The 23,255-nt window shown below is 65.8% G+C and overlaps 2 protein-coding genes and 1 long non-coding RNA gene across 4 annotated transcripts; 2 read left to right on the top strand and 1 right to left on the bottom strand.

The window, feature by feature from the left end:
- Nucleotides 1-451: 451 nt before the first annotated feature.
- LOC138683157 (uncharacterized) lies at nucleotides 452-2,114 on the top strand. The gene is made up of 2 exons (XR_011322852.1): nucleotides 452-593; nucleotides 1,999-2,114. It is a non-coding gene; the product is annotated as an uncharacterized lncRNA (long non-coding RNA).
- Nucleotides 2,115-2,133: 19 nt separating this feature from the next.
- Nucleotides 2,134-16,710, bottom strand: LIN37 (lin-37 DREAM MuvB core complex component). Its single transcript, XM_069774630.1, has 11 exons — nucleotides 16,687-16,710; nucleotides 16,277-16,322; nucleotides 16,072-16,147; nucleotides 14,651-14,701; nucleotides 13,340-13,369; nucleotides 13,129-13,214; nucleotides 10,155-10,312; nucleotides 7,896-8,021; nucleotides 4,260-4,334; nucleotides 2,410-2,587; nucleotides 2,134-2,255 (listed from the first exon to the last, which is right to left on the bottom strand). The coding sequence occupies exons 2-11, from the start codon at nucleotides 16,308-16,310 to the stop codon at nucleotides 2,134-2,136; spliced, it is 936 nt and encodes a 311-aa protein (XP_069630731.1). The 5' UTR covers nucleotides 16,311-16,322; nucleotides 16,687-16,710.
- A 280-nt stretch (nucleotides 16,711-16,990) lies between these two features.
- LOC138683200 (uncharacterized) lies at nucleotides 16,991-23,091 on the top strand. 2 transcript variants are annotated; one of them, XM_069774729.1, is made up of 6 exons: nucleotides 16,991-17,074; nucleotides 17,203-17,246; nucleotides 19,162-19,987; nucleotides 22,353-22,428; nucleotides 22,771-22,837; nucleotides 22,991-23,091. In XM_069774729.1, exons 1-6 carry the CDS (start codon nucleotides 17,066-17,068, stop codon nucleotides 23,061-23,063), a joined length of 1,095 nt encoding a protein of 364 aa, XP_069630830.1. In that variant the 5' UTR covers nucleotides 16,991-17,065; the 3' UTR covers nucleotides 23,064-23,091. The 2 variants fall into 2 exon arrangements, with proteins under 2 accessions (XP_069630830.1, XP_069630831.1); XM_069774730.1 differs by lacking the exon at nucleotides 22,771-22,837 and having other exon boundaries at nucleotides 22,991-23,073.
- The last annotated feature ends 164 nt before the right edge of the window (nucleotides 23,092-23,255 follow it).

Here is a 23,255-nt window from a genome sequence, read left to right on the forward strand (position 1 = left end):
AAAAAATTCCTCCCCCCCATCCCCTGCAGGACCTTTTGGGGGGCGCAACCCCCCTTGGGGACCTTTTAACTTTTTTTAGGGTGCCCCCCCATGAAATTAAATATGCAAATGAGATGCTAATGGTGCCCACCCCCCCCCAAAATTCCTACCCCCCCCCATCCTTCATCCTTCCCCCCCCCCCCCATCCCCTGCAGGACCTTTTGGGGGGCGCAACCTCCTTTGGGGACCTTTTAACTGTTTCTGGGGTGCCCCCCCCAAGGAACTGAATATGCAAATGAGATGCTAATGGCGCCCCCGCCCCCCCCAGACGTGCGGCGCTCGGCGCTGGGGCTGGGGCTGTGGGCGGCGGCGCTGGGGGCCTGGGTGGGCGTTTTCCAGAGCCGCCGCGCGACCTGGGGGGCGCTGGGCGATTATTTGGCCTTTACCCTCCCCCTGGGCACCCCCTAATTTTGGGGACCCCCCCCCCAAAAAAAAAAACCAAAAAAAACCCCCAAATTTTGGGGGTTCCCCCCCAAAAAATGGAGGTTTTGGGGGGTTTGGGGGGGGTTTTTTGTGCCGGCAGGGGGAGGAGAGGACGGAGGATGGAGGCGGAGGTGAGTCCCCAGAAAATTTGGGGGGGTCCTCAAAAAATTTGGGGGGGGGTTCTAAAAAATTTGGGGGTTTTTAAAAAAATTTGGGGTGTTTCTAAAAATTTGGGGGCGTCTCCAAAAAATTTGGGGGGTTTCTAAAAAATTTGGGGGGTTTCTAAAAAATTTGGGGGGGTTTCTAAAAAATTTTGGGGGGTTTTCAAAAAAATTTGGGGGGTTTTAAAAAAAATTTGGGGAGTTTTCAAAAAATTTGGGGTGTTTCTAAAAATTTGGGGGCGTCTCCAAAAAATTTGGGGGGTTTCTAAAAAATTTGGGGGGTTTCTAAAAAATTTTGGGGGTTTCTAAAAAATTCTGGGGGGTTTTCAAAAAAATTTGGGGGTTTTCAAAAAAATTTGGGGAGTTTTCAAAAAATTTGGGGTGTTTCTAAAAATTTGGGGGCGTCTCCAAAAAATTTGGGGGGTTTCTAAAAAATTTGGGGGGTTTTCAAAAAATTTGGGGGTTTTCAAAAAATTTGGAGTATTTCAAAACAATTTGGGGGGTTTCAAAAAAATTTGGGGGTTTTCTAAAAATTTGTGGGAGTCTCCAAAAAATTTAGGGAGTCTCCAAAGAATTTTGGGGGTTTCTAAAAAATTTTAGGGGTTTTCAAATAATTTTGGGGGGTTTCTAAAAATTTTGGGGGGGTTTCTAAAAAATTTGGGGGGTTTCTAAAAATTTGGGGGGGTTCTAAAAATTTGGGTAGTCTCCAAAGAATTTGGGGGATTTCTAAAAAATTTGGGGGGTCTCTAGAAATTTGGGGAGTCTCCAAAAAATTTTGGGGGTTTCAAAAAAATTTTGGGGGGTTTCTAAAAATTTGGGGGGTTTTCAAAAAAACTTGGGGGGCTTCTAAAAATTTTGGGGGGTTTTCAAAAAATTTGGGGGGGGGTTCTAAAAACTTGGGGTCTCTAAAAAATTTGGGGGGGGGGTCTCTAAAAATTTGGAGGGTTTCTATAAATTTGGGGAGTCTCCCAAAAAATTTGGGGGGTTCTCAAAAAAATTTGGGGGATTTTCAAAAATTTGGGGGGTTTCTAAAAAATTTGGGGGGTCTCCAAAAAATTGGGGGGGGTCAAAAAAATTTGGGGGATTCTGAAATTTTGGGGGGTCCCAAAAATTTGGGGGGGTCTCTGGGATTCGGGGGGGTCCCCAAAGGTGGGAGGGGTTTCCCAAATGTGGGGAGGGGCCCCGAAATGGGGCGGGGTCCCCCAAATGTGGGCGGACCCACCCTATTTAGGGCGGGGCGTCATTTTTTGGGGACACCACCACCCCCCCCCCCCCCCCCCCAAAATTTTAGGGGGTGGTTTGAGGTGGAGGGGAGGGTTCTGGCCACGCCCCCTGGTTTTGGGGTGTGGCTGACCTGCCCCGGCCCCGCCCACAGGAGCGATGACGTCGTGGGACAGAGGACACGCCCACCCCCGAGCCCGCCCCCTCCCTTTTTGGGGCTGATCCTGTGGATTTTGGGGCTCCCCCCCCAATAAAGCCGCTTTGACCCCGCCCATTGCGTCACGTGCGCTCACTGGCCACACCCCTCGATGGGCGTGGCCTCCCCGGAGCCCCACCCGCCCTTTCCCATTGGCTGCGCACACACGGGGTGGAGCAGGAATGCCTTTATTTGGGGTGGGCGGGCCTTGCGGGCTGGGCGTGGTCGAGAAGAAAGGGCGGGGTCGGGAAGGGGCGTGGTCCGCGGCACGGGGCGTGGCTCGTGGGCGTGGCCACGCGAGGGGGTGGAGCTTGCTGCTTGTCGGCAAGGGGCGGGTGTCCTGGGGGGGGGGGGGGGGTGGCCTCCGGCCAGGGGCGTGGCCCGCTGGAGGGGCGTGGCCCGCCGGAGGGGCGTGGCCCCTCGGGGCGTGGCGCGCCGGAGGGCGTGGCCTCGGGGTGGGCGTGGCTACTGGCGCTCGTAGATGAGGCGCAGGAGGCGCAGGCTGGGCCCGTAGCGCTGCTGCTGCCGCTGCCCCGCCTCCTGCCACCTGCGTCAGCGCCGCGTCACCGGCCACGCCCCCGCCCACTGCCCCGCCCACTGCCCCGCCCAGCCCCGCCCAGTGCCCCCCCCGCCAGTACTCCCAGTGTCCCCCTGCTCTCCCCCAGTGCTCCCAGTGCCCCCCCAGTGCCCTCCCAGTCTCCCCCAGTGCTCCCAGTGCCTCCCAGTATCGCCCAGTGCCCCCCCCAGTCTCCCCAGTATCTCCCAGTGTCCCCACGGCCCCCTCCCAGTACCCCCCCCGCTATTCCCCAACACTCCCCCAGTGCTCCCAGTGCCCTCCCAGTGCTCCCCCAGTACCCCCCTAGTGCCCCCCAGTGCCCTCCCAGTATCTCCCAGTGCTCCCCAGTCTCGCCGCTACCCCTCCAAGTGCCCTCCCAGTGCTCCCAGTATCTCCCAGTGCCCCCCCAGTATCTCCCAGTGCCCCCCCCAATGCCCTCCCAGTGTCCCCATGTCCCCCCCCAGTGCTCCCAGTGCCCCCCCAGTATCTCCCAGTGATCCCCAGTCTCACCGCTACCCCTCCAAGTGCCCTCCCAGTGCTCCCAGTATCTCCCAGTGTCCCCCCCAGTATCTCCCAGTCCCCCTCCAAGTGCCCCCCAGTGCCCTCCCAATATCCCCATGTCCCCCCCCAGTGCTCCCAGTGCCCTCCCAGTATCTCCCAGTGTCCCCATGTCCCCCCCAGTATCTCCCAGTGCCCCCCCAGTGCCCTCCCAGTGTCCCCATGTCCCCCCCCAGTATCTCCCAGTGCCCTCCCAGTATCTCCCAGTGTCCCCATGTCCCCCCCAGTATCTCCCAGTGCCCCCCCAGTATCTCCCAGTGCCCCCCCAGTGCCCTCCCAGTGTCCCCATGTCCCCCCCCAGTGCTCCCAGTGCCCTCCCAGTATCTCCCAGTGTCCCCATGTCCCCCCCAGTATCTCCCAGTGCCCCCCCAGTGCCCTCCCAGTGTCCCCATGTCCCCCCCCAGTATCTCCCAGTGCCCTCCCAGTATCTCCCAGTGTCCCCATGTCCCCCCCAGTATCTCCCAGTGCCCCCCCAGTATCTCCCAGTGCCCCCCCAGTGCCCTCCCAGTGTCCCCATGTCCCCCCCCAGTGCTCCCAGTGCCCTCCCAGTATCTCCCAGTGTCCCCATGTCCCCCCCAGTATCTCCCAGTGCCCCCCCAGTGCCCTCCCAGTGTCCCCATGTCCCCCCCCAGTATCTCCCAGTGCCCTCCCAGTATCTCCCAGTGTCCCCATGTCCCCCCCAGTATCTCCCAGTGCCCCCCCAGTATCTCCCAGTGCCCCCCCAGTGCCCTCCCAGTGTCCCCATGTCCCCCCCCCAGTGCTCCCAGTGCCCTCCCAGTATCTCCCAGTGTCCCCATGTCCCCCCCCAGTATCTCCCAGTGCCCCCCCAGTGCCCTCCCAGTGTCCCCATGTCCCCCCCCAGTATCTCCCAGTGCCCTCCCAGTATCTCCCAGTGTCCCCATGTCCCCCCCAGTATCTCCCAGTGCCCCCCCAGTATCTCCCAGTGCCCCCCCAGTGCCCTCCCAGTGTCCCCATGTCCCCCCCCAGTGCTCCCAGTGCCCTCCCAGTATCTCCCAGTGTCCCCATGTCCCCCCCCCAGTGCCCCCCCAGTCCCCCCGCGCGCCCCCCCCCAGTGCTCCCAGTGCTCCCAGTAGCCCCCACTCACCGCTGCCGCACCCTCTTCCACCGCTCCATGTTCTTGTAAATCAGCGACGACATCGAAGGGGGGGGGGTCGGGCAGCTGCGGGGGCGGGGGGAGAGATGACATCATCAGTGAGATCACCACAGGCGCAGCGACATCACCGGGAGGCGGTGACATCCTGGGGGTCACGGGGGGGGAATTGGGGGTCACAGGGGCAAAATTGGGGGTCCCGGGGGGGGACTTGGGGGTCCAGGGTGGAATTGGGGGTCCCGGGGGGGGACTTGGGGGTCCTGGGGGGTCACTTGGGGGTCCCGGTGTGGAATTGGGGGTCCCAGGGAGGAAAATTGGGGGTCCCAGGGGGTACTTGGGGGTCACGGGGTGGAATTGGGGGTCCCGGGGGGGGAAACTGGGGGTCACTTGGGGGTCCCAGGGTGGAATTGGGGGTCCTGTGGGGGACTTGGGGGTCCCGGGGGGAGAAAATTGGGGGTCCCAGGGGGGGACTTGGAGGTCCCAGGGTGGAATTGGGGGTCCTGGGGGGGACTTGGCGGTCCAGGGGGGTTTCTTGGGGGTCCAGGGGTTACTTGGGGGTCCCAGGGGGCAAAATTGGGGGTCCTGGGGGGGACTTGGGGGTCCCGGGGGGAGAAAATTGGGGGTCCCAGGGGGGGACTTGGGGGTCCCGGTGTGGAATTGGGGGTCCCAGGGAGGAAAATTGGGGGTCCCAGGGGGGTACTTGGGGGTCACGGGGTGGAATTGGGGGTCCCAGGGGGGTACTTGGGGGTCCTGGGGGGTTATTTGGGGGTCCAGGGGTTACTTGGGGGTCCCAGGGGGGAAAATTGGGGGTCCCAGGGGGGAATTGGGGGTCACTTGGGGGTCCCAGGGGGGTACTTGGGGGTCCCGGGGTGGAATTGGGGGTCCTGGGGGGGACTTGGGGGTCCCGGGGGGAGAAAATTGGGGGTCCCAGGGGGGGACTTGGGGGTCCCGGGTGGAATTGGGGGTCCCGGGGGGGACTTGGGGGTCACTTGGGGGTCCAGGGGTTACTTGGGGGTCCCAGGGTGGAATTGGGGGTCCTGGGGGGGACTTGGGGGTCCCAGGGGGTTACTTGGGGGTCCCGGGGGGAGAAAATTGGGGGTCCCAGGGGGGGACTTGGGGGTCCCGGGGGGTCACTTGGGGGGTCAAAAGGTGGAATTGGGGGTCCCAGGGGGGGACTTGGGGGTCACTTGGGGGTCCCAGGGGGGGGACTTGGGGGTCCCGGGGTGGAATTGGGGGTCCCAGGGGGGTACTTGGGGGTCCTGGGGGGTTATTTGGGGGTCACAAGGTGGAATTGGGGGTCACAAGGGAGAAATTGGGGGTCCTGGGGGGTTACTTGGGGGTCCAGGGGGGGACTTGGGGGTCCCGGGGTGGAATTGGGGGTCCTGGGGGGGAAAATTGGGGGTCCCAGGGGGTTTCTTGGGGGTCCCGGGGGGAAATTGGGGGTCCCAGGGGTTACTTGGGGGTCCTGGGGGGTACTTGGGGGGTCACAGCGTGGAACTGGGGGTACTTGGGGGTCCCGGGGGGGGGGGAAATTGGGGGTCCCAGGGGGGGACTTGGGGGTCCCGGGGTGGAATTGGGGGTCCCAGGGGGGGGACTTGGGGGTCCTGGGGGGTTATTTGGGGGTCACAAGGTGGAATTGGGGGTCACAGGGGGAGAAATTGGGGGTCCTGGGGGGGTTACTTGGGGGTCCAGGGGTTACTTGGGGGTCCCAGGGGGGAATTGGGGGTCCTGGGGGGGACTTGGGGGTCCCGGGGGGAGAAAATTGGGGGTCCCAGGGGGGGACTTGGGGGTCCCGGGGGGTCCCTTGGGGGTCAAAAGGTGGAATTGGGGGTCCCAGGGGGGGACTTGGGGGTCACTTGGGGGTCCGAGGGGGGGACTTGGGGGTCCCAGGGGGTTACTTGGGGGTCCCGGGGAGAAAATTGGGGGTCCCAGGGGGGGACTTGGGGGTCCCGGTGTGGAATTGGGGGTCACAGGGAGGAAAATTGCGGGTCCCAGGGGGTACTTGGGGGTCCCGGGGGGAGAAAATTGGGGGTCCCAGGGGGGGACTTGGGGGTCCCGGGGTGGAATTGGGGGTCCCAGGGGGGGACTTGGGGGGTCCCAGGGGGGAAAATTGGGGGTCCCAGGGGGGAATTGGGGGTCACTTGGGGGTCCCAGGGGGGTACTTGGGGGTCCCGGGGTGGAATTGGGGGTCCTGGGGGGGACTTGGGGGTCCCGGGGGAGAAAATTGGGGGTCCCAGGGGGGGACTTGGGGGTCCCGGGTGGAATTGGGGGTCCCGGGGGGGACTTGGGGGTCACTTGGGGGTCCAGGGGTTACTTGGGGGTCCCAGGGTGGAATTGGGGGTCCTGGGGGGGACTTGGGGGTCCCAGGGGGTTACTTGGGGGTCCCGGGGGGAGAAAATTGGGGGTCCCAGGGGGGGACTTGGGGGTCCCGGGGGGTCACTTGGGGGTCAAAAGGTGGAATTGGGGGTCCCAGGGGGGGACTTGGGGTCACTTGGGGGTCCGAGGGGGGGACTTGGGGGTCCAGGGGTTACTTGGGGGTCCCGGGGGAGAAAATTGGGGGTCCCAGGGGGGGACTTGGGGGTCCCGGTGTGGAATTGGGGGTCACAGGGAGGAAAATTGGGGGTCCCAGGGGGTACTTGGGGGTCCCGGGGGGAGAAAATTGGGGGTCCCAGGGGGGGACTTGGGGGTCCTGGGGGGTTATTTGGGGGTCACAAGGTGGAATTGGGGGTCACAGGGGGAGAAATTGGGGGTCCTGGGGGGTTACTTGGGGGTCCAGGGGGGGACTTGGGGGTCCCGGGGTGGAATTGGGGGTCCTGGGGGGGAAAATTGGGGGTCCCAGGGGGTTTCTTGGGGGTCCCGGGGGGAAATTGGGGGTCCCAGGGGTTACTTGGGGGTCCTGGGGGGGTACTTGGGGGTCACTTGGGGGTCCGAGGGGGGGACTTGGGGGTCCCAGGGTGGAATTGGGGGTCCTGGGGGGGACTTGGGGGTCCCAGGGGGTTACTTGGGGGTCCCGGGGGAGAAAATTGGGGGTCCCAGGGGGGGACTTGGGGGTCCCGGTGTGGAATTGGGGGTCCCAGGGGGGGACTTGGGGGTCCCAGGGGGGAAAATTGGGGGTCCAGGGGGGGACTTGGGGGTCCCGGGGTGGAATTGGGGGTCCCAGGGGGGGACTTGGGGGTCCCAGGGGGGAAAATTGGGGGTCCCAGGGGGGAATTGGGGGTCACTTGGGGGTCCCAGGGGGGTACTTGGGGGTCCCGGGGTGGAATTGGGGGTCCTGGGGGGGAAATTGGGGGTCCCGGGGGGTACTTGGGGTCCTGGGGAGTTATTTGGGGGTCACAAGGTGGAATTGGGGGTCACAGGGGGAGAAATTGGGGGTCCTGGGGGGTTACTTGGGGGTCCAGGGGGCAAAATTGGGGGTCCCGGGGTGGAATTGGGGGTCCTGGGGGGGAAAATTGGGGGTCCCGGGGGGTACTTGGGGGGTCCTGGGGGGAAATTGGGGGTCCCAGCGTGGAACTGGGGGTACTTGGGGGTCCCGGGGGGGGGAAATTGGGGGTCCCGGGGGGGGAAATTGGGGGTCCCGGGGGGTACTTGTGGGTCACTTGTGGGTCCGGGGGGGTCACTTGTGGGTCTCACCTGATCCGGGGGGGGGCGCCCCCTCCTCGGGGCCGAGGGGGGAGGGGATGCGGGGGGGCCCCCGGGGGGGCCGGGGGGGGGCAGCTCGTAGATGTCCTCCCCCTTCCCAGCATGCCCTGCGGCGCCCTGGGGGGGGGGGACACGGGACACGGGGGGGGGTCAGGGGGCGCCCCACATCATCACAGCCCCCCCCGACACCATTGGGGCCCCCCCCTGCCCCATAGCGAGATATTGGGGCCCCCCCCGCCCCATAGCGAAATATTGGGGCCCCCCCCCTGCCCCATAGCGAGATATTGGGGCCCCCCCGCCCCATAGCGAAACTTTGGGGTCCCCCCCTGCCCCATAGCGAAATATTGGGCCCCCCCCCTGCCCCATAGCGTAACTTTGGGGTCCCCCCCTGCCCCATAGCGAAATATTGGGGCCCCCCCCCTGCCCCATAGCGAAACTTTGGGGTCCCCCCCTGCCCCATAGCGAAATATTGGGGCCCCCCCCTGCCCCATAGCGAAACTTTGGGGTCCCCCCCTGCCCCATAGCGAGATATTGGGGCCCCCCCCTGCCCCATAGCAAAATATTGGGGCCCCCCCCTGCCCCATAGCGTAACTTTGGGGTCCCCCCCCGCCCCATAGTGAAATATTGGGGCCCCCCCCTGCCCCATAGCAAGATATTGGGGCCCCCCCGCCCCATAGCAAGATATTGGGGCCCCCCCGCCCCATAGCAAAATATTGGGGCCCCCCCTGCCCCATAGCGAAACTATAGGGCCAGCCCCCTAAGTTGGGGGGGGGGGCACCACACCCCAGCGACACCCCCCCGACATCTCCCCTCACCCCGTGGGGCTACGTGGGGGTCGCGCCGTGGGGGGGGACACGCACTCGGGGGTCCCACGCGCACTTGGGGGGCACTTGGGGGTCCCACACACACTTGGGGGGCACTTGGGGGTCCCGCGCGCACTTGGGGGGCACCTGGGGGTCCCACACACACTTGGGGGTCTCGCACACACTTGGGGGGCACTTGGGGGTCCCACGAGCACTTGGGGGGCACTTGGGGGTCTCATGCGCACTTGGGGGGCACCTGGGGGTCCCGCACGCACTTGGGGGTCTCACACGCACTTGGGGGGCACCTGGGGGTCCCGCACGCACTTGGGGGTCCCACACACACTTGGGGGGCACTTGGGGGTCCCGCGCGCACTTGGGGGGCACCTGGGGGTCCCACACACACTTGGGGGTCTCGCACACACTTGGGGGGCACTTGGGGGTCCCGCGAGCACTTGGGGGGCACTTGGGGGTCCCGCACGCACTTGGGGGGCACTTGGGGGTCTCATGTGCACTTGGGGGTCTCACACGCACTTGGGGGGCACCTGGGGGTCCCACATGCCCTTGGGGGTCCCACACACACTTGGGGGTCCCGCACGCACTTGGGGGTCCCGCACACACTTGGGGGTCCCGCACGCACTTGGGGGGCACTTGGGGGTCCCACGCGCCCTTGGGGGTCTCACACGCACTTGGGGGTCCCACACACACTTGGGGGTCCCGCACGCACTTGGGGGGCAGTTGGGGGTCCCACACGCACTTGGGGGTCCCACACGCACTTGGGGGGCACTTGGGGGTCCCACACGCACTTGGGGGGCCCCTGGGGGTCCCACGAGCACTTGGGGGGCACCTGGGGGTCCCACATGCCCTTGGGGGTCCCACACGCACTTGGGGGTCCCACACACACTTGGGGGTCCCGCACGCACTTGGGGGTCTCGCACATACTTGGGGGTCCCGCACGCACTTGGGGGTCCCGCACGCACTTGGGGGGCACTTGGGGGTCCCATGCGCCCTTGGGGGTCTCACACGCACTTGGGGGTCCCACGCGCACTTGGGGGTCTCACACGCACTTGGGGGTCCCACACACACTTGGGGGTCCCGCACGCACTTGGGGGGCAGTTGGGGGTCCCACACGCACTTGGGGGTCCCACACACACTTGGGGGGCACTTGGGGGTCCCACACGCACTTGGGGGGCCCCTGGGGGTCCCACGAGCACTTGGGGGGCACCTGGGGGTCCCACATGCCCTTGGGGGTCCCACACACACTTGGGGGTCCCGCACGCACTTGGGGGTCCCGCACACACTTGGGGGGCACTTGGGGGTCCCACGCGCCCTTGGGGGTCTCACACGCACTTGGGGGTCCCACACACACTTGGGGGTCCCGCACGCCCTTGGGGGTCTCACACGCACTCGGGGGTCCCGCGCGCACTCGGGGGGCAGTCGGGGGTCTCACCTCAGGGCGTGGCGGCGCCGTGGGGTGCTGGGGGGCCGCGCCCCCCCTGGCCGTGGGGCAGTTGCGCATCCAGGCTCGGCAGACGGGGTACAGGGGGGTCCCCTCGGGGAACTGGCCCAGCTCCACGCTCCGGTCGAAGAGTTTGATGACGTAGGTGTCTGTGGGGCGACCCACGGCGAGGGGGGTTAGTGGGGGTCAGACCCACGGCCCGCCCCATAGCGCTCGGGCTTGGGGGTTTTTTGGGGGGGTGGGGGGGGGGAGAGGTGGGAGAGTTGTAGTGGGTTGGGGGGGGTTTCCGGCCCCATAGCGTCCCGCCCAGCCCCATAGCGAGACGGCTGGGAGGTCTCCAGCCCCATAGCGGGATGAGAGAGAAGGCTCCAGCCCCATAGCGTCCTCCCCAGCCCCATAGCGAGACGGCTGGGAGGTCTCCAGCCCCATAGCGTCCCACCCAGCCCCATAGCGAGACAACTGGGAGGTCTCCAGCCCCATAGCGGGATGAGAGAGAAGGCTCCAGCCCCATAGCGTCCTCCCCAGCCCCATAGCGAGACGGCTGGGAGGTCTCCAGCCCCATAGCGGGATGAGAGAGAAGGCTCCAGCCCCATAGCGTCCTCCCCAGCCCCATAGCGGGACGGCTGGGAGGTCTCCAGCCCCATAGCGGGATGTGAGAGAACTCTCCAGCCCCATAGCGTCCTTCCCTGCCCCATAGCGGGATGCCTAGGAGGTCTCCAGCCCCATAGCGACACGGCTGGGAGGTCTCCAGCCCCATAGCAGGATGAGAGAGAAGGCTCCAGCCCCATAGCGTCCTCCCCAGCCCCATAGCGAGACGGCTGGGAGGTCTCCAGCCCCATAGCGGGATGTGAGAGAAGTCTCCAGCCCCATAGCGTCCTTCCCAGCCCCATAGCAGGATGGCTGGGAGCTCTCCAGCCCCATAGCGTCCTCCCCAGCCCCATAGCGGGACGGCTGGGAGGTCTCCAGCCCCATAGCGTCTCTCCCAGCCCCATAGCAAAACACTGAGAGGTCTCCAGCCCCATAGCGAGATGTCTATGAGGTCTCCAGCCCCATAGCAAAACACTGAGAGGTCTCCAGCCCCATAGCAAGATGGGTGGGAGGTCTCCAGCCCCATAGCGGGATATGAGAGAAGTCTCCAGCCCCATAGCGTCCTTCCCTGCCCCATAGCGGGATGCCTAGGAGATCTCCAGCCCCATAGCATCTCTCCCAGCCCCATAGCGGGACGGCTGGGAGCTCTCCAGCCCCATAGCGGGATGAGAGAGAAGTCTCCAGCCCCATAGCGTCCTTCCCAGCCCCATAGCAGGACGGCTGGGAGCTCTCCAGCCCCATAGCGTCCTCCCCAGCCCCATAGCGGGACGGCTGGGAGGTCTCCAGCCCCATAGCGTCTCTCCCAGCCCCATAGCAAAACACTGAGAGGTCTCCAGCCCCATAGCAAGATGGCTGGGAGGTCTCCAGCCCCATAGCGGGATGTGAGAGAAGTCTCCAGCCCCATAGCGTCCTTCCCAGCCCCATAGCGAGACAGCTGGGAGCTCTCCAGCCCCATAGCGGGATGAGAGAGAAGTCTCCAGCCCCATAGCGTCCTCCCCAGCCCCATAGCGGGACGGCTGGGAGCTCTCCAGCCCCATAGCGTCCGCCCCAGCCCCATAGCGGGACGGCTGGGAGGTCCCCAGCCCCATAGCGGGATGTGAGAGAAGTCTCCAGCCCCATAGCGTCCTCCCCAGCCCCATAGCGGGACGGCTGGGAGCTCTCCAGCCCCATAGCGGGATGAGAGAGAAGTCTCCAGCCCCATAGCGTCCTTCCCTGCCCCATAGCGGGATGCCTAGGAGGTCTCCAGCCCCATAGCGTCCTTCCCAGCCCCATAGCGAGACAGCTGGGAGCTCTCCAGCCCCATAGCGGGATGAGAGAGAAGTCTCCAGCCCCATAGCGTCCTCCCCAGCCCCATAGCAGGACGGCTGGGAGCTCTCCAGCCCCATAGCGTCCGCCCCAGCCCCATAGCGGGACGGCTGGGAGGTCCCCAGCCCCATAGCGGGATGTGAGAGAAGTCTCCAGCCCCATAGCGTCCTCCCCAGCCCCATAGCGGGACGGCTGGGAGCTCTCCAGCCCCATAGCGTCCCTCCCAGCCCCATAGCGGGATGCCTAGGAGATCTCCAGCCCCATAGCGTCTCTCCCAGCCCCACAGAGAGACGGCTGGGAGGTCCCCAGCCCCATAGCGGGATGTGAGAGAAGTCTCCAGCCCCATAGCGTCCCTCCCAGCCCCATAGCGGGATGCCTAGGAGGTCTCCAGCCCCATAGCATCCTTCCCAGCCCCATAGCAAGGCAGCTGTGAGCTCTCCAGCCCCATAGCATCTCTCCCAGCCCCATAGCAAGACGGCTGGGAGCTCTCCAGCCCCATAGCGTCCGCCCCAGCCCCATAGCGGGACGGCTGGGAGGTCCCCAGCCCCATAGCGGGATGAGAGAGAAGGCTCCAGCCCCATAGCGTCCTCCCCAGCCCCATAGCAGGATGAGAGAAAAGTCTCCAGCCCCATAGCGTCCTCCCCAGCCCCATAGCGGGACGGCTGGGAGCTCTCCAGCCCCATAGCGTCCTTCTCAGCCCCATAGTGGGATGGCTGGGAGCTCTCCAGCCCCATAGCGAGATGTCTACGAGGTCTCCAGCCCCATAGCGTCCTTCCCAGCCCCATAGCACAACAGGGGGGAGCTCTCCAGCCCCATAGCGTCCTCCCCAGCCCCATAGCGGGACGGCTGGGAGCTCTCCAGCCCCACGGCGTCCCCCCCAGCCCCACAGCGCTATGGGGCAGCCCCACAGCGCTTCGACCGCGCTCCCCCCCCAGCCCCACAGCAGCTGCGGGGCAGCCCCATAGCACCCCAAAACCCCCCGAAACACCCCCCCGCCCCACAGCGGTTACGACGACCCCCCCCCCCCCCAGCCCCACGGCGCTATGGGGCAGCCCCACGGCGCCCCGCTCACTGTGACGCTGCTGGGCGGGGTCGGGAAGCCCCTCCTCCGTTTCCCGCCTTTTCTTCCGCCGCTGCTGCGAGAAGCGACCCGACGGCCTGGGGGGGGGGGCACCCCGTTTTTTTTGGGGTGGGGGGCACCCACTTGTGGGGCAGAAGCACCCACTTATGGGGCAGCAGCACCCACTTGTGGGGCAGGGACCAACCCCCCCCCCCCAACTCACCTCTTCCCCGGGGCGGTGGGCGACGCCTCCCTGCAACGAAAAGGGGGGGGGTTAAGGGGGGGCGCCCCCAAAATATGGGTGCTCCCCCCCCCCAAAAATTGGGGTCCCACCCCAAATTAGGGTGCTCCCCCCCAAAATTAGGGTGCCACCCCCAAAAAATTAGGGTGCCCCCCCAAAAAATGTGCCCCCCCCACAAAATTAGGGTGCCCCCCCAAAAATTAGGGTGCCCCTCCCCCAAATTGGGGTGTCCACCCCCAGAATTAGGGTGCCCCCCCAAAATTGGGGTGCTCCCCCCCAAAACTAGGGTGTCCCCCCCAAAAAATTAGGGTGCCCCCCTAGGAATTGGGGTGCTGCTCCCCCAAATTAGGGTGCCCCCCCAAATTGGGGTGCCCCTCCCCAAAATTAGGGTGCCCCCCCAAAAATTGGGGTGCTCCCCCCCAAAGTTAGGGTGCCCCCCCCAAAAAATTGGGCTCCTCCCCCCCAAAATTAGGGTGCTCCCCCCCAAATTAGGGTGCACCTCCCCTAAATTAGGGTGCCCCCCTCCAAAAAAATTGGGGTGTCCCTCCCCAAAATTGGGGTGCCCACCCCCAGAATTAGGGTGCCCCCCCAAAATTGGGGTGCCCACCCCCAGAATTAGGGTGCCCCCCAAAAAATTGGGGTGCTCCCCCCCAAATTAGGGTGCACCTCCCCTAAATTAGGGTGCCCCCCTCCAAAAAATTGGGGTGTCCCTCCCCAAAATTGGGGTGCTCCCCCCAAATTAGGGTGCCCCCCCCAAAAATCAGGGTGCTCCCCCCGAAAATTGGGGTCCTCCCCAAATTAGGGTGCCCTCCCCAAAATCTGGGTGCCCCTCCCCAAAATTAGGGTGCCCCCCACAAAAAAATTCGGGTGCTCACCCCAAAATTGGGGTGCTCCCCCCAAAATAAGGGTGTCCCCCACAAAAAATTAGGGTGCCCCCCCAGAAATTGGGGTACCGCTCCCTCGAATTAGGGTGCCCCCCCAAAAATTAGGGTGCCCTCCCCAAAATTAGGGTGCCCCCCCAAAATATTAGGGTGTCCCCCCCAAAATTGGGGTACTGCTCCCCCAAATTAGGGTGCCCTCCCCAAAAATTGGGGTGCTCCTCCCCAAAATTAGGGTGCCCCCCCCAAAATTAAGGTGCCCCCCCCAAAATCGGGGTGCTGCTCCCCAAAATTAGGATGTCACCCCCAAACTAGGGTGCCCCCCCCAAAATTAGGGTGCCCTCCTCCAAAATTGGGGGGGTTCCCGCCCCAAAATTAGGGTGCCCCCCCCCAAATTAGGGTGCCCCCCCCTCACTTGCTGAGAGCGTCTCCGGGCGCCTTCCCCGCTTCCTCCTCCATCGGCTCCCTGCACCCCAAATTCAAGGGGGGGCCCCCAAATTTCAGGGGGGGCCCCCAAAATTCAAGTCCCCCCCCCAAAAAAAATTCAAGGGGGGGACCCCCAAATCCAGGAGCCCCCCCCCCAAAACCCCAGCCCCCTCCCAAAACTTTTGGGGTGTGTCCCCCCCCCCCCCAGTTTCACAAGTTTTAGGGTCCCCCCTGTGACCCCCCCAAATTTTGGGGACCCCCCCCAAAAATTCCCGCCTGCAACCCCTTAGGAAGCCCCCCCTGGGTTTTTTGGGGTCCCCCCCATTTTTTAGGGTCCCCCACCCCAATTTTTTGGGTCTCCCACCCCATTTTTTAGGGCCCCCACCCCATTTTTTGGGGGTCCGTACCCAATTATTTGGGCCCCCCCCAGTTCTTTAGGGTCCCCACCCCATTTTCTGGGCCCCCCCCCGATTTTTTGGGGTCCCCACCCCATTTTTGGGGGTCCCCGCCCCATTTTCTGGGTCCCCATCCAATTTTTTAGGGCCACCCCCCACTTTTGGGGATCCCACCCATTTTTTTAGGGTCCCCCACCCCAATTTTTGGGGCCCCCACCCCATGTTTTAGGCCCCCCACTCCATTTTCTGGGTGTCCCCCCCATTTTCTAAGGTCCCCACCCCACTTTTTGGGTCCCCCACCCCATTTTTTAGGGTCCCCACCCCATTTTTTGGGGTCCCTGCCCAATTATTTGGGTCCCCCCCAGTTTTTTAGGGTGTCCCCCCCCATTTTCTAGGGTCCCCACCCCATTTTGGGGGGTCCCAGCCCAATATTTGGTCCCCACCCCATTTTTTAGGGTCCCCCACCCCACTTTTTGGGTCCCCCACCCCATTATTTGGGTCCCCCACCCCATGTTTTAGGCCCCCCACCCCATTATTTGGGTCCCCACCCCACTTTTTGGGTCCCCCACCCCATGTTTTAGGCCCCCCACCCCATTTTTTTGAGTGTCCCCCCCATTTTCTAAAGTCCCCACCCCACTTTTTGGGTCCCCCACCCCATGTTTTAGGCCCCCCACCCCATTATTTGGGTCCCCACCCCACTTTTTGGGTCCCCCACCCCATGTTTTAGGCCCCCCACCCAATTTTTTTGAGTGTCCCCCCCATTTTCTAAAGTCCCCACCCCACTTTTTGGGTCCCCCACCCCCTTATTTGGGTCCCCACCCCATTTTTTGGGGTCCCTGCCCAATTATTTGGGCCCCCCCAGTTTTTTAGGGTGTGTCCCCCCCATTTTCTAGGGTCCCCACCCCATTTTTGGGGGTCCCAGCCCAATATTTTGGTCCCCACCCCATTTTTTAAGGCCCCCACCCCATTTTTAGGGCTCCTCCACCCCCTTTTTTGGGGTGTCCCCCCCCCAAACCTGGGGCCCTGGCTGCGCTCCAGCAGCTCCTGCAGGACGGCGTCCAGGCGGCTGCGGGCAGAGGCGGCTTCGAGGTCTTTAAAAAGGGGGGGGGACACCCCAAAAATATCAGGGGGGGACACCCCAAAAAAGGGGACAAGGGGGGGGGGCCAGGGAAGGAAACCTGGTGCCCCCCCCCAAAAAAAAACCGCGGGGGGGGGGGTACCTGGTTTCTCCACCTTCACCTTGACGGCCAGCATGGCGCCGGGGGTCTGGGGGGGGGGTTAGAGGGGTCACCCCCCCCCAAAAAAAAAACCCCCAAGGGGGGGTCGTGCCCCCCGAAAAAAACCCAAGGGGGGGTTTATAAGGGGGTGTCCCCCCCCAAGACCCCTCTGGGGGGGGTTAGAAGGGTATCCCCCCTTTTTTTCCTCACAGAATGTGTCCCCCCCTCCCCTCAGAGCCCTCCTTGACCCCCCCAAAGCCCCTCAAGTCCCCCCAAAATCCCCCCAAATCCCCCCTAATCGCTCCCAAACCCCTCAAAATCGCCCCCAAACCTCCCCAAAATCCCCAAATCCCCCCAAAATCCCCCCAAAACCCTCCGCTCTTCCTCCTCTCCCCCCCTCTTCCTCCTCACACCGCTCCCCTCAGCCGCCGCCGCCTTCCTCCCCCTCCTTCCCGCCCTCGCCTCCCATTGGCCGCCGCGCCCGCTCGTCTCCTCCCCTGACCAATCAACAACCCAAGAAGCGCAGGACAGGGCGGGGAGAACGAGGCATGACGGGAGTTGTAGTCCGCCGCCTTTTCCCCGCCACCATCCTGCCTTTTCCCGCCCTCGCCTCCCATTGGCCGCCGCGCCCGCTCGTCTCCTCGGCTGACCAATCACAGCTCGAGAAGCGCTGGCAGAGGGAGGGGGACAGAGGGAGGCGCGGGGCGTGACGGGAGCTGTAGTCCGCCGCCATGTTGGCGCCGGCCGCCATTTCGCGGCGGGTGGAGGGGAGAAGGGGGCAGAGGCCGCCCCATGGAGCCGGTGAGGCCTCGGGGCGACCCCCAGAAGTTGTGGGGCGGGGAGGGGCGGGGTGGGGGGGTATTTTTTGCGTCAGCTTCTTGCGTCATCTGACGTCATTCCCCGGGTTTTCCCCCCCCTCATTCACGCAGGGACTCGGCCTGGAGGAGAGGACGGCCCGGCTGCTGCGGAGGAGGTAGGGGGGGGGTGGGAGTCAACGCTGCCCCACAAGTGATCCCCCCCCCGGACCCCCAAGTGACCCCCAGACCCATAACTGCCCCCCCAGACCCATAACTGCCCCCTAAGTAACACTCGAGACCCGTAGCTGCCCCCCAAGTGCCCCCCCAGACCCCCAACTGCCCCCCCAGACCCATAACTGCCCCCTAAGTAACTCTCCAGACCCCTAAGTGGCCCCCCCAGACTCCTAACTGCCCCCTAAGTGCCCCCCCAGACCCCTAAGTGCCCCCCCAGCCCCATAACTGCCCCCTAAGTAACTCTCCAGACCCCTAAGTGGCCCCCCCAGACCCCCAAGTGCCCCCTCAGACCCATTACTGCCCCCTAACTGCCCCCCCAGACCCATAACTGCCCCCTAAGTAACACTCGAGACCCGTAGCTGCCCCCCAACTGCCCCCCCAGACCCCCAACTGCCCCCCCCAGACCCATAACCGCCCCCCCAGACCCCTAACTGCCCCCTAACCGCCCCCCCAGACCCCCAAGTGCCCCCCCAGACCCATAACCGCCCCCCCAGACCCCTAACTGCCCCCTAACCGCCCCCCCAGACCCCCAACTGCCCCCCCCAGACCCATAACCGCCCCCCCAGACCCCTAACTGCCCCCTAACCGCCCCCCAGACCCCCAAGTGCCCCCCCAGACCCATAACCGCCCCCTAACCGCCCCCCAGACCCATAAGTGCCCCCCCAGACCTGTAACTGCCCCCTAAGTAACTCTCCAGACCCCTAAGTGGCCCCCCCAGACCCCCAAGTGCCCCCTCAGACCCATTACTGCCCCCTAACTGCCCCCCCAGACCCATAACTGCCCCCTAAGTAACACTCGAGACCCGTAGCTGCCCCCCAAGTGCCCCCCCGACCCCCAAGTGCCCCCCCAGACCCATAACTGCCCCCTAAGTAACTCTCCAGACCCCTAAGTGGCCCCCCCAGACCCCCAAGTGCCCTCCCAGACCCATAACTGCCCCCTAAGTAACTCTCCAGACACCTAAGTGGCCCCCCAAGTGCCCCCGAGACCCATAACTGCCCCCCCAGACCTGTCACTGCCCCCTTAGTGCCCCCCAGACCCCTTAGTGCCCCCCCAGACCCATAACTGCCCCCTAAGTAACTCTCCAGACCCCTAAGTGGCCCCCCCAGACCCCCAAGTGCCCCCAGACCCCCAAGTGCCCCCCCAGACCCATAACTGCCCCCTAAGTGACCCCCTCTGGACCCCCAAGTGCCCCCAGACCCATAACTGCCCCCCCAGACCCCTAACTGCCCCCTAACCGCCCCCCCAGACCCATAACTGCCCCCTAAGTAACTCTCCAGACCCCTAAGTGGCCCCCCCAGACCCCCAAGTGCCCCCTCAGACCCATTACTGCCCCCTAACTGCCCCCCCAGACCCATAACTGCCCCCTAAGTAACACTCGAGACCCGTAGCTGCCCCCCAAGTGCCCCCCCAGACCCCCAACTGCCCCCCCAGACCCATAACCGCCCCCCCAGACCCCTAACTGCCACCTAACCGCCCCCCCAGACCCCCAAGTGCCCCCCCAGACCCCTAACTGCCCCCTAACCGCCCCCCCAGACCCCCAAGTGCCCCCCCAGACCCATAACCACCCCCCCAGACCCCTAACTGCCCCCTAACCGCCCCCCAGACCCATAAGTGCCCCCCCAGACCTGTAACTGCCCCCTAAGTAACTCTCCAGACCCCTAAGTGGCCCCCCCAGACCCCCAAGTGCCCCCCCAGACCCATAACTGCCCCCTAAGTGACCCCCTCTGGACCCCCAAGTGCCCCCAGACCCATAACTGCCCCCCCAGACCCCCAAGTGCCCCCCAAGTGCCCCCCCGCCCCTGGGCGGGGTCAGGATTTGGGGTCCCGCCCCAACCTCCCCTCCCCTCCCCCCCCCAGCGAGGCCGTTCTCAGCAGCACCGCCCGCCCCGCCCGGCCACGCCCAGGAGGTCGCGACCCCCGGACGCCCGAGACTCCGCCCCCGGACGCTTGGGTCACACCCCCGTTGGGGGCGGAGCTGCCGAGCCGCCCCTCCCTCCTGTCAAGCTCCGCCCCCGGCGACCCCCTCCTCCAATGGCGGTTGCGGCGCCGGGGGGTGGAGTCGGCGCCGGGTGTGTCCCTGTGGGGCGGGGCCTCGCTCGGCTCCGCCTCCCGGGGCGCCTGGGAGGGGCGCGGCTCCCAGGATGCCTTGCGGCGGGAGCCATGTTTGGAGTCATGTGACCCCGGTCAGCCTCCGAGGGACGACTCCCCTGATGCTTTGCGGCGGGAGCCATGTTTGAAGTCACGTGACTCCGTGCGGCCTGCGAGGGACGGCTCCCAGGATGCCTTGCGGCGGGAGCCATGTTTGGAGTCATGTGACCCCGGGCGGCCTGCGAGGGACGACTCCCATGGTGCTTTGCGGCGGGAGCCATGTTTGGAGTCACGTGACAGCAGGCAGCCTATGAGGGATGACTCCCCTGATGCTTTGCGGCGGCAGCCATGTTTGGAGTCACGTGACGCCGGGCAGCCTATGAGGGACGACTCCCATGATGCTTTGCGCCGGCGGGCGCCGTCAGAGGAGCGCGGCTCCCAGGATGCTCCGCGGCGGGAGCCATGTTTGAAGTCACGTGACACCGGGCGGCCTATGAGGGACGATTCCCATGATGGTTTGCGGCGGGAGCCATGTTTGAAGTCACGTGACACGGGCAGGCAGGGCTCCCAGCATGCCCCGGGGCCACCAACGCAGGTTGGGGCCGTGGGGCTGAGCCGTGGGGCAGGATCGAGCCGTGGGGCTGAGCTGTGGGGCAGGATGGGGCCGTGGGGCTGAGCCGTGGGGCAGGATGGGGCCGTGGGGCTGAGCTGTGGGGCAGGATCGAGCCGTGGGGCTGAGCTGTGGGGCAGGATCGAGCTGTGGGGCAGGATGGAGCCGTGGGGCTGAGCCGTGGGGCAGGATGGAATCGTGGGGCTGAGCCGTGGGGCAGGATGGGGCCATGGGGCTGAGCCGTGGGGCAGGATGGGGCCGTGGGGCTGAGCCGTGGGGCAGGATGGGGCCGTGGGGCTGAGCCGTGGGGCAGGATGGGGCCGTGGGGCTGAGCCGTGGGGCAGGATGGAATCGTGGGGCTGAGCCGTGGGGCAGGATGGGGCCATGGGGCTGAGCCGTGGGGCAGGATGGGGCCGTGGGGCTGAGCCGTGGGGCAGGATGGGGCCGTGGGGCTGAGCCGTGGGGCAGGATGGAATCGTGGGGCTGAGCCGTGGGGCAGGATGGGGCCATGGGGCTGAGCCGTGGGGCAGGATGGGGCCGTGGGGCTGAGCCGTGGGGCAGGATGGGGCCGTGGGGCTGAGCCGTGGGGCAGGATGGAGCCGTGGGGCTGAGCCGTGGGGCAGGATGGAATCGTGGGGCTGAGCCGTGGGGCAGGATGGGGCCATGGGGCTGAGCCGTGGGGCAGGATGGGGCCGTGGGGCTGAGCCGTGGGGCAGGATGGAATCGTGGGGCTGAGCCGTGGGGCAGGATGGGGCCATGGGGCTGAGCCGTGGGGCAGGATGGGGCCGTGGGGCTGAGCCGTGGGGCAGGATGGGGCCGTGGGGCTGAGCCGTGGGGCAGGATGGAATCGTGGGGCTGAGCCGTGGGGCAGGATGGGGCCATGGGGCTGAGCCGTGGGGCAGGATGGGGCCGTGGGGCTGAGCCGTGGGGCAGGATGGGGCCGTGGGGCTGAGCCGTGGGGCAGGATGGAGCCGTGGGGCTGAGCCGTGGGGCAGGATGGAATCGTGGGGCTGAGCCGTGGGGCAGGATGGAATCGTGGGGCTGAGCCGTGGGGCAGGATGGGGCCATGGGGCTGAGCCGTGGGGCAGGATGGGGCCGTGGGGCTGAGCCGTGGGGCAGGATGGGGCCGTGGGGCTGAGCCGTGGGGCAGGATGGAATCGTGGGGCTGAGCCGTGGGGCAGGATGGGGCCATGGGGCTGAGCCGTGGGGCAGGATAGAGCCGTGGGGCTGAGCCGTGGGGCAGGATCGAGCCGTGGGGCTGAGCTGTGGGGCAGGATGGGGCCGTGGGGCTGAGCCGTGGGGCAGGATGGGGCCATGGGGCTGAGCTGTGGGGCAGGATGGGGCCGTGGGGCTGAGCCGTGGGGCAGGATGGGGCCGTGGGGCCGGATGGGGCCGTGGGGCTGAGCCGTGGGGCAGGATGGAGCCGTGGGGCTGAGCCGTGGGGCAGGATGGAATCGTGGGGCTGAGCCGTGGGGCAGGATGGGGCCATGGGGCTGAGCCGTGGGGCAGGATGGGGCCGTGGGGCTGAGCCGTGGGGCAGGATGGAATCGTGGGGCTGAGCCGTGGGGCAGGATGGGGCCATGGGGCTGAGCCGTGGGGCAGGATGGGGCCGTGGGGCTGAGCCGTGGGGCAGGATGGGGCCGTGGGGCTGAGCCGTGGGGCAGGATGGAATCGTGGGGCTGAGCCGTGGGGCAGGATGGGGCCATGGGGCTGAGCCGTGGGGCAGGATGGGGCCGTGGGGCTGAGCCGTGGGGCAGGATGGAGCCGTGGGGCTGAGCCGTGGGGCAGGATGGAATCGTGGGGCTGAGCCGTGGGGCAGGATGGGGCCATGGGGCTGAGCCGTGGGGCAGGATGGGGCCGTGGGGCTGAGCCGTGGGGCAGGATGGGGCCGTGGGGCTGAGCCGTGGGGCAGGATGGAGCCGTGGGGCTGAGCCGTGGGGCAGGATGGAATCGTGGGGCTGAGCCGTGGGGCAGGATGGGGCCATGGGGCTGAGCCGTGGGGCAGGATAGAGCCGTGGGGCTGAGCCGTGGGGCAGGATCGAGCCGTGGGGCTGAGCTGTGGGGCAGGATGGGGCCGTGGGGCTGAGCCGTGGGGCAGGATGGGGCCATGGGGCTGAGCTGTGGGGCAGGATGGGGCCGTGGGGCTGAGCCGTGGGGCAGGATGGGGCCGTGGGGCCGGATGGGGCCGTGGGGCTGAGCCGTGGGGCAGGATCGAGCCGTGGGGCTGAGCTGTGGGGCAGGATGGGGCCGTGGGGCAGGATGGGGCCGTGGGGCAGGATGGGGCCGTGGGGCTGAGCCGTGGGGCAGGATGGGGCCGTGGGGCTGAGCTGTGGGTCCGTGTCTCCCGCAGGCGCCGTGTGACCGCGCCGTGGGTCAGGATGCGGCCGCTGGTGACGTCCTGCAGCAGAATTATGGGTCCAGGGGAGGTCGGTTATGGGTCCGGGGGGGCACGTGTGGGTCCGGGGGGGTCACTTGTGGGTCCGGGGGGGCACGTGTGGGTCCGGGGGGGTCACTTGTGGGTCTGGGGGGGTCACTTGTGGGTCTGGGGGGGTCACTTATGGGTCTGGGGGGTCACTTGTGGGTCTGGGGGTCACTTGTGGGTCCGGGGGGTCACTTATGGGTCCGGGGGGGTCACTTGTGGGTCTGGGGGTCACTTGTGGGTCTGGGGGTGTCACTTGTGGGTCCGGGGGGGCCAGTTATGGGTCGGGGGGGTCACTTGTGGGTCCGGGGGGGTCACTTGTGGGGCAGCTGACCCCCCCGCCCCCCAGGAGCTGCGGCTGACCCCCTCCTGCAGCTGCTGCGGGGCCGATGCCGGGCGCTGCGGGGCCGCCTGCGGTACGACCCCCCCCCCAAAAAAAAAAAACCCCAAATTTTTTTTTGGGGGGGTCCCCCCCCTTCCCTCCACCCCCCCAAAACCCTGGGGGGGGTCTCCCCCCCCCGGGGGGGTCCCTAAAACCCTTTTTTTTTGTGTGTCCCCCCCCCTTCCAGGGCCGTCGAGACCCTCCTGGCTGCGCTACAGGACCCCCCCCCAAAAAAATTTGGGGGGGGGGCAATAAAATAACGACACCCCCCCCCAAATAAAAATGATCCCTCCCTCTTCAAATCGCTTCCGGGGACACCCCCAGCCCCCCCCCCGAGCATTTTTGGGGGGGTCATTCCCCCAAAACCCCCCCAAATCCCCCCACCCCCCCCCCAAAAAAATGGGGACCCCCCCCAGCCTCTATTTAGAGTGCCCAAAATGGCGGCTGTTGCC

This window comes from Haliaeetus albicilla, chromosome 31 (assembly GCF_947461875.1).
Source record: "Haliaeetus albicilla chromosome 31, bHalAlb1.1, whole genome shotgun sequence".
In the NCBI taxonomy this organism is placed as follows: Eukaryota; Metazoa; Chordata; class Aves; order Accipitriformes; family Accipitridae; genus Haliaeetus; species Haliaeetus albicilla.

Excerpts from the sequence above, each read along its gene's own strand:
- LOC138683200 (XM_069774729.1), top strand. Across the intron at positions 19,988-22,352 it reads CCCCGGGGCCACCAACGCAG|GCGCCGTGTGACCGCGCCGT; the intron begins GTTGGGGCCGTG and ends TGTCTCCCGCAG. Across the intron at positions 22,838-22,990 it reads GCGCTGCGGGGCCGCCTGCG|GGCCGTCGAGACCCTCCTGG; the intron begins GTACGACCCCCC and ends CCCCCCTTCCAG.
- LIN37 (XM_069774630.1), bottom strand. The coding sequence starts at position 16,310 with ATGCTGGCCGTCAAGGTGAAGGTGGAGAAACCAG. Across the intron at positions 16,148-16,276 it reads GGTGAAGGTGGAGAAACCAG|ACCTCGAAGCCGCCTCTGCC; the intron begins GTACCCCCCCCC and ends CCCTTTTTAAAG. Across the intron at positions 2,588-4,259 it reads TGGAAGAGGGTGCGGCAGCG|GTGGCAGGAGGCGGGGCAGC; the intron begins GTGAGTGGGGGC and ends GCGCTGACGCAG.